General features: G+C 34.3%; 1 protein-coding gene across 1 annotated transcript; it reads right to left on the reverse strand.

Annotated features, from left to right (window-relative positions):
- Positions 1-9,224: 9,224 nt before the first annotated feature.
- LOC113699431 (4-coumarate--CoA ligase-like 9) lies at positions 9,225-16,092 on the reverse strand. The gene is made up of 6 exons (XM_027219806.2): positions 15,022-16,092; positions 11,257-11,446; positions 10,140-10,285; positions 9,955-10,022; positions 9,736-9,838; positions 9,225-9,497 (listed from the first exon to the last, which is right to left on the reverse strand). Exons 1-6 carry the CDS (start codon positions 16,063-16,065, stop codon positions 9,372-9,374), a joined length of 1,677 nt encoding a protein of 558 aa, XP_027075607.1. The 5' UTR covers positions 16,066-16,092; the 3' UTR covers positions 9,225-9,371.
- Between the last annotated feature and the right edge of the window lie 33 nt (positions 16,093-16,125).

Here is a 16,125-nt window from a genome sequence, read left to right on the forward strand (position 1 = left end):
CTTATTGAGATTCGAATAAAAGACAATTTTGAAAAAATTGAATAATTGGAGTGACAAGAGACAATTTGTCCTAACAAAATGAGGACAAAGTCCGAATGGGTTGAATGCTTTGATTGACATATAAAGTGATATTAAAAATCAATTTAGTGTGAAAAGCTTATTTTTGAAAGAATTGAAATGTCTCGACTAGTTTATTCGGTAAACCATAGATCAAAACTTTTTTTTTTTTAAAAAAAGAATAAACGGGCCAAATGGATCGAATGAAATTGATTATTAGTTCAAAAATTGATTAGATTATCCTAAAAGCGAATAAAACTGATCAAATGAATTGGATGAAATTGAAAATTTATTTAAAAAAAATTGACTTAATTATCCTAAAAAAAAATAATGGATTGGATGGAATTGACGGTTTATTCAAAATTGACTGAATTATCCTAAAAGTAAATGAACGGATCAAATGGATTGAATGAAATTGAGGATTTATTCAAAAATTGGTTGGATTGTCCTAAAAAATGAATAAACTGGTAAAATTGATTGGATGAAACTGACGATTTATTCAAAATTGACTGAATTATCCTAAAATCGAATGAACAGATCAAATGCATTGAATGAAATTGAGGATTTATTCAAAAATTGGCTGGATCACCCTAAAAAGGGGTAAATTGATCAAATGAATTGAATGAAATTAATGATTTATTTCAAAATGAAATTGAATGAAAATGAAATTAAAAAAATGAGCAAAATTGTATGGATCGAATGATCTATAAAAAATCGATTCAATCATCTTAGATGTAAAAATGGAATGAATGAAATTGATGATTTATCAAAATCGATGGAATTGTCAGCTCATTGATAGTTTCAAAAAATTCATTGTGATTCATTAGTCTATGAGCCTTCGAAAATCAAGATTCGACCTTAACATACTTATCATCTCAACAATGAGGAATTTGTGAATTTCTTCAACTTAATGTCCGTTACACAAGGAATTTTTACCAATTTTGATAAAATGGCCAAAAAGTGATTATTAAAGGCTCATATTCTAATGCGTAAAAACTGTTCCATCATTCTCAATGCCGTCACACGGAAGGGATCGAATCCTACCTTACCTTGTGCACTACCCCTTTGGATGGTACAAAAAATATAAACGTGTAAGTCTCATTGGATTACATATCCGAGACACAAAGCGGCTTATTCCTAACGCGGGATCCCCTATGCGGCATTCCCTCTAAAGTTAATGTATGATGCCAGTTTATTAAAGCGATTAAATATGCAATGAAATAATTGACATATGATCTAAAAGTACCCCATTTAAATGCCGGGGTAAGCCTAAAATGAAATGTATTCATGCTGCAAATGCGAAACATTGAATTTAAACGTGTCACATCAAATAGGGTAGGCTCCTAGAGAGTACCATGCCAGGACTCTTATTTTCTAGGACTTATGAATGCAATGAAGACACAAAAACCAAGAAAAGTTAGTTTAGACAGATAAATACACATAACACATTGTAGCAACGAAATCAACACAAGGAAATAAAGCAATAAAAAGAGGAAAGGGATTGGACCCCTCCCCTCGTGAATAGTGTCCCTAATAGGGTAAGGTCGACTCTACCCTAGGCAAGCTAAAATGGATGCATGAGGTTAGGGTTCACTAATGCATCTAGACTCGATAGGTTTTAGGTCCCCGAGCCTTCAGACTTGGAAACCAAGGGTCATCACTCCCAAGGTTCCTTGTCGGTGGCTCGAGCGATTCCCCAGACGTTGCTACGCACACGTCGTGTTACGGCTACCCGTCTGGGCGAATCTAAAAAGAATTCTCAACCTTCGACTAAAAACTAATAGGTCATCAACCTAAAGTTTAAAGCGGAAGATCGAGTGACCCCTCGGATCATGCTACGCACACGTCGTGATACGATCACATGTCCAAGTGGGTCGCCTAAAATCCTAATAGGGTGGAGTGGCGTGACAAGCCACTAAAAGAAAAATAAATAAGGAATAAAAAATAAAACGTATGCACGTATGCCAGTGCTCATTTTGGAGGGGAGGGATCGAGAACCAATGCGAAGCTCTAGGGTAAAATTCCCCACCCCCAAATGCAAAGCGCGATACATATAAGTAAATAAATAAAAGTAAATAAATAAATCATTCATCACATATACGAGGAACGATAAACGAATACGAGGGTGAAATGCAAAATATCCTAAAAGAGAAAAATGCAACCTAAAACATCCAAATATGATAAATATAAGGGTTAAAAAGAGAAAAGACGACTAAACCAAGTGCTTGGACTCTCTTACGTCCCCAGTGGAGTCGCCAAGTTGTCGCGCCCCATTTTTTCGCGATGGAAAAGAAAGTGTTTATAAAAAGGATGTGATTTATTAATAATAAATGAAAAAGGACCTAGAATGGGACTTAAAAGAATGCGACAATTTGGGTCCAAAATTTAGTCTAAAAGGGTTTTTAAGAAAAAATAGGAGTCGCCACTTGGTATGGAGTTTTGGTGTACCAAGTCACCCAAAAAAATAAAGTAAAACAAAATGAAACCCTTTTTGACAACTCCAGGTCTTTGAAAACAAGAGAAAATGGATTCGGGAGTCACGGTTGAAGAAAGGGAAGGCAAAGGTTCGATTAACTCAAACCTAAGGCACCCTTTCAACCTAGTCTAAGCTAGTTGCGAGGTTTAGTCAAAATTTTCCTAATCTAACCTTTAATTTTATCACATTTTGGAGGTTTTCTACATGGATGCAAATCTTAAATTTATAAAAATACCGAAAGGAACAAAATGTTCATTCAAGGATTTAATTGAACCAATCGCATTAATTGCGAAGGCCAAAATGATTCCTTGAAAGTGTCACGAGTATGCAAATGATGAAATAAAAATAAAAAAAGAAATTAAATTATATACATATATATATGTGATCAAAGAAAAAGAGAATGCAACATAAAGGGTACGGGAGACAAAAACTCGTGACTTAGTTTTCTTATACAAGGATTAATGGGGTATTTGAACTAAAAAGTTATAATCACCCATTTCCCATGTTTGAAAAATAATTATCCTAACATGAACAAGCAAATGAACTAGCTTAAATGAGATGCAATTCTAAATGACATGATTAGTACCTATAGAGGGTAAGGGATAATATAATAGGAAATATCATGCAAATGAGAAAAGATCCTAAAAATGAAAATATGCATGAAAATGTAGTGAATAGCACACAAAGATGAATCTAGCGCAAGATAACCTAAAGGGTCTAGCGTTGGACTAACCCATTTCTAAAAATCCTTACTAGCGTTGGACTAGCAAGTAAGCGGAGGGAGAAACCACAACTAGCGTTGGACTAGTGTGGTGACGCCATGCATTGGCAATTCATAGTGAAGCAAATAAAGTATAAATTAAAACAAATAAACACATAAGAGCACGTAACACATAACACGTAAGCATAATATCTAGATGCCAAAATCCTAAGAAAAGCGGATAAAACACATAACACATAAGCCACATAAACACGCAACCTATCTATTACATCGGGGAGCGCCTAACTACAATCTAGGAGGGAAAAATATAATAAAACAAATCAAATTATCTTATCTATTACATTTTTGAGGTATTTAAATGCCTCTCGAATCATTAAAAAAAATTAACTAAAACATATATAAGAAAATTTGAATGAATATTTAAATCAAATAAATAAAGCATATAAAAATATATAAACACATAGGAACACATAGGAGCACATAAGAGCACGTAATTGACATTGAAATAATAAAATAGGAGTACCTCCCGTTTGAAGTGGTGACTAAGTGGAGTCAAATTATCCTAATTATACTCACAATGAACAAAAGGATCATGGCACCAATTTAATTGAAAAAAAGAAAATAATAATACAAGTATTAAATTCACACTAATATGTTAGACGTAAAGAAATTCAAGCAAATCTAAAAATTCCAAGTTAAGTATATTCAAAAGTAGCATAATTAGCTATTAAAGAAAAGAAACAATCATAATAAAGAGAGTCAAAATTCACCAGGGACTGAATTGCAAAGATTGAAAAACTTTTGGGGATAAAAATTGTATTTTTCCAAAGTTCAGAGGTCAAAATCAAATAAAAGATAAAATTTAGGGACCAAAGTGAAATTACTATAAGGACCTACATGAAAGAAATTTAAAATGTTCTGGGCTGCAGTAAAACTACTCCAAAGATCAGGGGCCAAAATGCAAAATTCGGTTTCTGATTTGGGAGAAGAAAGGCCATCGGGCCGTTATTTTTATTTATTTGGGCTGGATAATACCTAAGCCCAGCCGAAAATCCAAGACCAAACACACAGGCCAGCCCGTCTTTTATCACTCAAACCCGATCAAAATATATGGGCTCCAATCTCTTAGCCCAACAGAAACCCAAAAGAAAATAAACCAGAACCCAACTCCAAAACCCAACCAAAACTAACTCTTGGCCCATTAGAAAAATAAACATTAGCCCAATTCCCTTTTTTTCTTTCTTTCTTTTCTTTTCTTTCTTTTCTTTCTTTTCTTTCTCCTTCTCCCCTTCCGTTTCCTCTTCTTCTTGTTCGGCCAGCTGAAGAAAACTTCAGCTGGTGGCCATGGCGGCTGCCGGTGGCGCCGCCGCCGCCGCCGACCTCTCCGGTCACCAAAAATCCTCAAAATACACCCCCTCACTCGATTTTTCGCACATACTCCATTTTTGGACTTAGTTTTTACAGAAAATGACCCAAAAGTGGCCAAAATGCCAAGAAATCAGTTCATTTTTATTTTTTAAAACCCTCACATCTTCACCAAAAATCATAAAAATTATGCCAAAACCCTCCCTATGACTTTTACAATACAACTATGATCTTAGTTTGACAAGTAAACAACAACAAAAGAATGCATTAAATCAAAACAGCCCCAAAAATAAAGAAAATATTTCAATGCCTTTAAAGGCTCAAAACTTCAAAATACTTAAATAACCCAACATTTTCAGATATTGGTGCTAGCTAACGGTCATCCGTTTTGACAACAACATGCACAATGTTCAGCTTTTTAATCCATTTTTCCGTTTTCGGCATTTTACCAAACAGTTAATATGCATACATAATAAACATTTCCTTTTCCTAAAACTGACTCAGGCCATTTCCCAATTTTTAACAATACAACAACGACAATGCAAGGCAGCCAGCAGAAACGAAAGAAAACTAAGCAATGAAGCATTGATTTAATATGACAAAAAAACTAAAAGTATACCTCAATAAATATGAAAATCTTTCGGTTGAAGTTTTGATGAAATTTCCAAGCCTTGACCGATAGCTGCCTTTTCCCTTCTTTGTGTTTGGATTTTGTGGAAGAAAATGTGTAGAGGGAGCCCTTTTTTTTTTTGTTCCTCTTATCTGATGAGGGAGAGAGCCGAGAGAGCAAATTGAGCCAAAAAGGTGGAGTCTTCTTTTTTTTTTTTTTTCTTGTCCTCTGTCCGTGAGAGCCGAGAGAGGAGATTGAGGAAGTATTTTTTTCCTTTTTTTTGGTTTTTGTTCTCGTCTGTTAAGAGCTAGCCGAGAGAGGGAGATTGAGGAAGTATTTTTTTTTTTCTTCTTTTTTTTTTTTTTTTGCTGGAGAGAGCCGAGAGATGTCTATTGGGAAAGAAAGTGGAGCTTGTGTCCTCAATTTGCCAAAATGATGATTTCTCAACTAATGAAAAGACAAGTCCATGGCCATTGAGTGTGAAATGGGTTAATAGTTAATTTGGTGAAACAAAATGATCAAAATGATTTTTTGATTTTTTGATTTTTTGATTTTTGTTGTTTTGTTGTTTTTTTTTTCTTTTCGTAAAGCAAACCTGCAAAAATGAGAAAATGCACATTAAAATACAAGAAAATAAATAACTTATTAAATAGAAAAATCCTGAGAAAATATTAAAAATTGACAAAAATTTGGTGTCTACAGTATATATATATGTAATACATACATATATGTGTGTGTGTTTACATATACATATATACATGTATACACATATATGTATGTATATATATACATACATATATGTGTGTGTTTACATATACATATATATATGTATATATGTACATATATATATATACATAAAACTAATTATTGGATTGTGATTTGTCAGCGTCCACCAACACCATGGCCTTCCAATTAGTCAACTATAAATTGTGCTTACACTGTTGCTAAACCATTCGATCAAGATTGCCAAATTTTTTGTATGACGAACTAGGAATGTAAAGAACATGAAATTTGTCAAATAAATGGAATATAAAACAAAAATAAAAAAAAGTAGAAAATAGGCGTGAATCCGCTTTCTTTTTATCTATTTAGGCTTCAATGCCTAGCTATGGTCGAGATGTAAATTAATTTTCTTGTGATTATTAGCAAACTACTTCTTTGCCCAGAGCACAAATGGTCATGAATAATGATGTAAACTCATTATTATTTTTTTTAAAGATGATGTCTCAGTTTAACCAACCAAATCCCTGATATTCTTCAAAAATCGGGTCGAGTTTAGTCCAGCTCAGCTGCTCAATTTCAGAATTTAGCCAAATTTAAATATTTGGATACTCTATTCACTAGCTTGTTGAATATTAATTATTGGAGTTTCTTTTATATTTTCTAACTATTTTATATTTGTTTTGTTGGTATAATTATTAAAATTAACTAGTATTAAAAAAGATATTGCCGTATTGCCTACCACCAAACATGGTCCAGCAATAAAAGTTCAATCCAAAAAAAAAGGAACAAAAACCAGACCAGATGGGATCCTCTGTCCATTTTTCTTATCCTATGCAAATTTACGTAGTTTCATTTACTAATACTGTTGATGTGGCACATAACATTGATAGAAGGTGTTTGGAAAATGGGTTTCAAATTCAATTTTAACATGGACGGCCTATTTTCTAAATCAACATAACTGCACGTAACTGCAACTCTGACAAACTTAAGGATCTCGTTCTCAAATGCTTACCTAATCTCATCTGAATCATGCGGTGTGAAATTCCAAAGTAGAAGACTATGGATACAATTAGGATATTATTGAATTTGAAACCCATTTACCAAACACCCCCTAAATATGCATTCAATGTTATGTGCCACATCAATGGTATTAATCAACGAAACTACATAGTTTTGCATTGGATAGGAAAAATGGACAGATATAATGGACAGAGGATCCCGTCTGGTTTTTTACTACTAAATGGCATAATTAGAAAGGTTGTAGGATAAAATTACCAGAGATAGTTACGAACAGAAGAGTCTTTCCTTTTTGTGATATTCTTGTTGCCGTATTTTTTTTTTTATAAAAAAGATAATTTCATTCAATCAATTTGCACTAATAACAAAAAATATATCACCAATATAATATAAATACGTATAAATTTGAAATCTATAAATACGACAAATCTAAGAAATCAATCCAACAAGACGTCGCTGTGGTTTCTGGGCACTTTATTAACGGGAAGAAATAGAAATTGCTATATTACGATGACACAATCAAATTAAAGGGACTACACACAGAATAATTAACCAAAATGAAATGGTTCAAAATGTTGAAAGATTTATCAAGTCTCCTCCCAAAGTTTCTTATATTCAATGCCCCCAAGGCACTTTGTTGGTTTTTTGGGAACATAAACTAAGAAACAACACCTTAGTGTTGTAAAAAAACTTATAAGAGACTTTTATTGAAAGCAGAAAACGAGCTTATGTTTTACATTCATCAACTCACTATTTATAGTGATTACATGTAACAAACTAACAAAATATCCAACTAACAATTATCCTAAAAATCTCAACAAAATATAATTTTCTTCTACTAGCAAATCTTAACTATAATATTTGTTAACAAACCAACATGATCTTTAGTTAACAAATATCCTTATTTTTCTAATAACTAAATTATTTTGATACCAAACATAATCTAGCAAAATATGTAGAAAAAGTTGCATATTCCAACACTCCTTCTTGCCACTTTTGCTGCAGATTTTAAATTGTCTTCTCAAATTTTTGAATCTTGTTTTGGACGAAACTTTTGTAAGAAATTCTGCAATTGATGATTAGCCTTGCAATGAACTTCTTCCTTTAGATTTTTATGCAAGCTAAATATTAGTCTTGCAACAAACCACTTCTTTTGTCTTCTTATGCCAAACTCCACATAAAAGATGATTTTTTTAATGTTTTCAAATAACCTTCTCATAGGTTTAAAGTGGAATATCCTTTGACGATATTTGAACCTATACAGAAAATATGAAATTCTGCATGGTTCTTCATTTTGTCATCATCATCAAAATCTGTAGACTCAAAAGCAGAAATGTTATAATCTTGATAAATATCAGGAATCAATTTGATACTTTCTAACTTATCAATGATCTCCTCCTGAATTTTTTCAAGATCTGAATTCTTGATTTCATCATCATGTTCCACTTTAGAATTGTCAAAATCTGACCAATTCATAGTGAAACTTCTCCTTCTTATTTTAATTGAGAATAATTTATTCTCAATCAAATCATTAGCCATCATCTTTGTGAAAATAGTATCAAAAACTGATATGTGAATGCTGGCCTTGGATCTCTGTCTAACTGCAATTCTGTGGTCTCTAATTTGTGTATCCATCAGCTCTTCAAATGCTGATGAAACAAAATTCGTTTCCATCATATCCCGTAGATCATTGACTATCAAATAAGTCCAAAATTTTATGGCTCAAATTTGGTAAGTTTCACCACTAAAAGTTGAAACATTTGACAAAAAGTTCTTTCCTGTCATGGCTTTGAACTTATAAAGGATTCTCACCAATGCATCACTCTAAAAAAAAGAAGACTCAGACCCTTAAGATATAAGCTCTTGATACCACTTTGTTGATTTTTTGGGGGCATAAACTAAGAAATAACACCTTAGTGTTGCAAAAAAAACTTATAAGAAACTTGTATTGAAGGCAGAAAACGAGCTTATGTTCTACATTCATCAACTCACTATTTATAGTGATTACATGTAACAAACTAACAAAATATCCAACTAACAATTATCCTAAAAATCTCAACAAAATATAATCTTCTTCTACTAGCAAATCTTATCTAAAATATTTGTTAACAAACCAACATGATCTTTAGTTAACAAATATCCTTATTTTTCTAATTACTAAAATTATTTTGATACCAAACATAATCTAGCAAAATATGTAGAAAAAGTTGCATATCCCAACACACTTGATAATTGTTTAGGTTCTCTACATTTTTCCTGTAAACCTCTTCCAGAAAATTGTAATATGCAATTTAGAGGTGGTGGTAGTTTAGAGTTTTAATAATGAGTACAAAATAGAACAAGCCCTGAAATTATTAATTATCACAATGCCAAAAATCTAAAGCAAGAAGCCTTTCCTGCCCTCATAATTTAGCTGGAGCAGCAGAAGTAGCAAGATTAACCAGTTCCCTCCTCAAAATTTTCCCTGCTGGAGACTTGGGAATTGAGCTGATAAATGCAATGCGTCGTATCTTCTTGTATGCTGCAACCTTCGACGAGAGAAAAATGAGAAGACAAAGTAAGAGCTGGCATTTAGAGGAAAAATTGTGACTATCAACATCAAGAAGTTGCAGCAATTTTCCTTTGGAATTATCGCTCAATCCTCTAGCTGTAGACATCAAAATCCTATTTTAAATTTTGAAGAGGTATTCTATCTTTTATGAAATTACTAAGATGATTTTGCTCTCGAGTCGATGAATTGTACAGAATTTTGAGAGGTAAAAGTACCTGTTGTGCAACAATATCCAGAATTTGCCTTTCAGTGATATGTGATCCTGGTTTCCTAACAATGTAAGCCATGGGAATCTGACCTGCTTCTTCATCAGGATATCTGCAGTTAGACAACACTAGGGAGTCAAACTTAGGAGTTGATACATACCAGTGGAAACATGCTTTGAGATTCTGAAGGCTGAACAATAAAGGCACGTCTTAGTTGGAGATGCATACGGGATTACAGCTGCATCAGCTATCTCAGGAATCGATTGCAGCAGATGTTCCAACTCAGCAGGTGGAACCTGCATTGTATTGCAAACCCTCATCAGCCAATGGACGATTAAAGCTGTGAATGGCACCTGCAACTACAACTAGAAATGCTTCACAAAAGAGACAGAACTGAGGGGTGTGTTGTGCACCTGATATGCTTTATACTTGATGAGTTCCTTTAGCCTGTCAACAATGTAAAGGAAACCATCAGAGTCAAAATAACAGAGATCTCCTGTCTTTAGCCAGCCCTCTGAATCCAAGGTCTCAGCAGTGGCTTGATGATCTCCAACATATCCTGCAAATAACTCCATAATTCTTCATTTCACAACCGAAGTTGCAAGACAATGCCAAAGTTAATATGTTCAATTTCTTGATGACAGTGCATGTCGGTTGATAAATTTGACTTTAATTTTCTTCATCTGAAACTTGTTTTGTCTCCCTCTGCTAATGATTGAGAAGATAGAAAATAATTGCACCACAAACAACACAGATCATACAAGGAATATATTTAAGGCCAAGGAAAATAGTATCATCAAAAGAAGGCAATTATACCATAAAAGAAGTTAGGATGCACCATTTAACTCTCTGAGTTTGAAGTTTGATACAAGCCCTTACTACTAAGCACTTAGGTTTAGAAAGCCATTTACATTTGGAATAGGTAATCAATTAGAACTGGTAATTAACGTCAGGGTAGTAGGCAACCAATGGATAGAACTCAATGAATTAAACAACTCCAATAGAAATGAGAGGATTTAAGATATCAAATTCTTGTAGAGGTAGCTCAGGCATATGCACCATTTTATACTCAAGAAAACACAAAAAGAGACCATGAGAATAAAAGGATGGCATAATATAACTCTACTAGCTAAACTATCACTCAAGGGGGTCACAAATTAGAGTATTTTCAAACTATCAGAGAAATAAGTCCTCTTATAGAAAATTATAAATAAAAAAAAAATAAGGTCCTCTTGTGTTTTCCTATATCAAACGTGAAGAAATATCTCCAAATCAACTACAAGAGCAAACAAACATGAGCAAGTAAACGCTGATGAATTCCACAAGCACAGCACTATATACGGACATGAAAAACCATGGGATCACAAGTGATGTGATAGCATCATTTTCGATATTACCCTGATCAGTTTGCAGCATAAGGTTGAAAATGCAGCCTTTTGATTACTTGAAGGATGTTGTCCTAAAGCATGATTTGTTAAAATGTATCCCACGACAAGATTGAGCGGTAAAATTGGGTGCATGAATATTCACCTTTCATGATTGCAGGCCCTCGAATCCATAGTTCACCTCGCTGACCAGGTGCTAAAGCTTCTTTGCTATCACGATCTACTATCTTGGCTTCCCTGTTCTGATCCAGGCGACCTGCAGATCCATATTTCTTAGTCTCCTCATGCCCTAACATCCGTGAAATTGTTCCCCCGACCTCAGTCATTCCATATCCCTGCAACCAATTTAAACTGAAAGAATTATCATTTAGAATTCACGTCGTCGTATAACATACTGTTACAGCTGCCGAAACACTTGATTAAACAAAAAACAACAAAAACAACCGAAACTTAGTAGGCTTTCTTGCTGGATGAAGAACATATGATATAGTCCAAATGCATTAATCTACAACCAATAATAACATGGTATTTAGAAAACTTGGTAAACTAATTTTGTAATTTGCAGATTATGAAATATCCTTATCCTGATCGAAGTGGCAAAGTGGATACTAGGAAAATATTTTTTCTGATCAAAGTACTTAAGCAGATACCATGGAGGAATTCCACACTTTCCAGTAATGCTGTGCAGAAACAAATTTTAGAAGCAAAAACAACCAATACATTTAGTGCACATGATCGAATCATGGAATGTAAACTAAATGCTTGGATAGGAAATACTGTAATTCCTGCATGGCGTAGAAAATTTTTTGGTATGTTAATTTAAAGATTATTTCTAAAGCTTTCAAAAATTGGATCAATTGAGCAGGAAAGGATCAAGAATTTGATTGGAGATGCCTATTGCCTAGTACATTTATCTTAAAGCATACCTAGGGGGGTGTTAGGAGGTGTTTGGTACATGGTTATGAGGATCAGATATTAGTTCTAAAAGGTGTTTGGTACATATTATTTGGTAGACCACTGTGAAAATGAAAATGTTACATTTTGTTTCATATCATTCTCCACTTAAGTCTTTGAGTTTCAAAATGATTGGAGATGCCTATTGCCTAGTACATTTATCTTAAAGCATACCTAGGGGGTGTTAGGAGGTGTTTGGTACATGGTTATGAGGATCAGATATTAGTTCTAAAAGGTGTTTGGTACATATTATTTGGTAGACCACTGTGAAAATGAAAATGTTACATTTTGTTTCATATCATTCTCCACTTAAGTCTTTGAGTTTCAAAATGATTAACTCATTGGTTGAGGAAACCTATTCCGGTGCAAAAGCGAACACACAAGTGGAAACGACCAAAACCCATTACCCCTAGAGGGGTTTATCGTTCTGATTTCGATTCCCAATCCAGAATACTAACAAACACTTCCTTTTATGTTTTTGATTAGTGGTTGATTATGATTACCGAGTGCACATCTCACGTTTGTATTTACTTCATAAGAATGATTGCAAGAGCACGTTGTTGAGAAAAAGGTCGGCACTAATTACTAATTGTGTTACTACCTTTTTTCTGTTATTTGTAGGTGCAAAGGAACCTTGACTTGGAACTAGAACTACATTTTATTACATTACATCATTTGGAACTGCTAAGTTCTGATTTGTTACTTGAAAAAGAAAATCCAAAACAAAACATGGCCGACCAAATAATCAAGCAGAAATTTGTCCTTATTAGCAAATACTAACTAATCCGTAGCGCGTTACCCATCTCCCTCAGCCTCGAGTACAAAAATTAAAGGTGGCAACGGGGCAGGGTTGGGACGGGGGAAGTATCCCTCGCCTCGCCCTTCGCCCCATTGTCAAATAACTCCCTCTCTCACCTTCCGGTCTCCTACCCCGTCTCGTTTCTCCTACGGTCTCTCCCGCGAGAAAATAAATCAACTTATCATATTCAACAATCTGCTCATATATAAGATAATTTTATCATTGATTTTATTTTAACATATTCAATAAACACATACTCAAGTATTAAATCTTAGATCATTCAATAAGTTACAAATACTAATAATTAAAGAAAATTAGCAACTTGTCAATATCATGAAAATGAAATTAAAACATCCGACTGAAATGTAATAGCATCAAGTCACAATTGTATGTTCACTTACAGAAATACAATTGTAAAAAACACTAAGGGTCTGTTTGATAACATAAAAAAGTGCTGAATCTGAACTTTTTCAGACATTTAGATGTTTTGAGTGTTTGATAAATGAAAATCCATTTGCTGAACTTGTTAAGTAGTGCTGAACTTGTATGTATTTTTTTCAGCACAAGAATCCTAACTGAATGCTTAATTCTTATAAAAATCAATAGAATTACTTCAACTACCTTATCTTATCTACCAAATCTACCCTTGTTTGTTAATTATGTTCAAAATTTTTATCTAATTAAACAACCTAATATTCTCTATCTAATGATTTTCTATTTCTTTTTTCTCCCTTTTGAATGACTTTCACATATTCTCCATACTCCTTATATAATATATTTCATTTTTTATATTAATTTGTTTTAAAAATAAATATTGTCATTTTCATACCTAACATTTTTAGCTAATTAAATCATAGGTTCTATTTCTTTTTTGGATGAAAAGATATAAGGGCAAAATTATCAAACTTAACTTATTAAGCATTTAGTTATAAATGTTTATCAAATAGTATAAATAGGTTAAGCATTAAAATTCAGACATTCATATATTTCTTTTCAGTGCTTAAAATTCAGCAAATTAATTGTTTCAATATTCAAATTTCAAAATTCAGACTTCAGAATTCAGATTCAGTTTTATCAAATGGAACCTAAATAAAATTAACAAACTGTCAAGACGGAAACCTTATTAGTTTACATTTAGTCTGAATAGATAATATAGTACTATTAGTTTAGTTACCTTATTAAATAATACATTATTACTTATTAGTCATTAGAGGTATACAATTATATTATTAAATATAAAGAATTAGATTATAACTAAATTATTATATATATATAATTTTTTTGTATGCAGAGAACGGGCAGAGGATGAGGCAGACGTAAATTGCCCCGCACCCCTCCCCGTTTTAAGACGGGGGGAAATTTTCTCCCTGCACCTCCACCTTCACTGCCGCCCCATCCTACTATGATAATGCATATCCATTTTTGGTACAATTTTATAGCACAAGGATGTGGTAATTTGGTTTCGATTAGCTCGAGCTCCCACTTAGGGGCGGCAACATTTTCAAAACTAATTCAAAAATCGCCAATTCCTTTAAAAGGTAGAATCGAAACGGACTCTTGTAAAAACAGTTATGATTATTGTTCTGGATTCTCCAGTCCTAGTTTAAGTTTCGATTTCTTTTGATTAGTGTTTTGATTCCTTATAGTTACACTTAATCACTTATGGTTATAAAAATTAATTTTAAAAAAAGATGACAATGAACCTAAAATAGGGAGAAACTCAATACAATGGAAGTAAAAAAAAAAAATTTATTGTACTATTAGTTGACAAGGAAAAATGATATAAATTCTTTGAAAAAAATACCTCAGTTATAAAGCATTTTAAATAAAACAAATCCGGACATCTTCAATTAAAATTTTATCCGATTCCATCCAGTTATGTAATTTTTACAACATTTGGTATAAATTTATATAATTTGGATATAAACATAAATTTTGTGAATTTATATAATTAATTCACTATTATACTAAAATTGTAGGAATTTATGCCAAAAGTTATAAAAATTAACCGAATTAGACTGAATGAATTAGAGAGACCCCTGATGCGAACTGCAAAGCATATCAATTCCTAACCCGTAGCAATCGTCGACCATGGGACAGCAAAAAGATTCAACCCAAAATGCATCGGAAAAAAAAAATGGACGGAGAGATACGTGCCTCAACAATCTCCACGTGGGGGAAGCGGGACGTGAACTGCTCAGAGACCTCCTTTCCCAGCGGCGCACCACCGCATAAAAGTTGGCGCAGGGAACTAAGATCATACTTACTCACCAAATCCGACTTAAGCAACATCACCACTAGCGGCGGCGCCACGGGCATGTATGTCACCTTATACTTTTCCACCGCCTCAAGCATCTTTTCAAAATCAAACCCCCTCAACCAAATCGCTGTCTCGCCCAACGCCGCAGCCTTTATTGGCCCAAAAAACCCGTAAACGTGAAACATCGGCAAGAAAAACAGCATCACCTGACGAGGAAGATCTTCAGCATTATCTTTACCGCTTTCGTATCTGTTATAGTAAAAACCAGCTAACGTGGCTATTAAGCAACGGTGGGATAACTCCACCCCTTTGACTCGTCCAGTTGTACCGGACGAGTAAAGTATAACGGCCGTGTCATTTTGGCTGATGACACGGCCGGCATGCTTACCCACCACTCCACTGCCAGTGGTGGTGTCCGAGAGCATGGATTGAAATTGCGGCTGGTCTACAAAGACACTATTGATAGATTTTAAAGTTTCCGGGAACTTGTGACAGAGGGAGGAAGTGGTGAATACAATGCTGGGTTTGGTGAGTTGGAGCATGTGGGTCAACTCGGAGGTGGAGGAGAGAGGGTTGGCAGGGGAGACGATAATGCCGAGGGAGAGGAGGGAGAAGTAGAGAACTGGGACATGGAGGGATGGAGGGCAGAAAATGAAGGCAACGTCGTTTTGGGAGAGGGAAGGGAAATGGGACTGGAGGGACAAGGAGAGGGACTGAACTTGGTTGAGGAAGTCCGCGTAAGAGATTCGGTGGTCGGTGGCGGAGTCAATGAGGAACGGGGTGGTGGGAGTGGTGGAAGCATGGAGGAGGGAGAGAGTGTACTCAGTAATGGAAATTGGCTCAGAAGGTGGTGGTAATGGAACTGGTGGTCTAAGGCTGTGGAAGATTTTCGTCTCTGAGCAAAGCCCATTTCTGGGGTCTATTTTTGGTGCTTTCGCCATTAACGTACGTGTGTTTAGTTTAGTATGTGTTTTAAGTTTTAGCTGGTGGGAGGAAAAGCT

The sequence above is a fragment of the Coffea arabica genome, chromosome 4e (genome assembly GCF_036785885.1).
Source record: "Coffea arabica cultivar ET-39 chromosome 4e, Coffea Arabica ET-39 HiFi, whole genome shotgun sequence".
Lineage (NCBI taxonomy): Eukaryota > Viridiplantae > Streptophyta > Magnoliopsida > Gentianales > Rubiaceae > Coffea > Coffea arabica.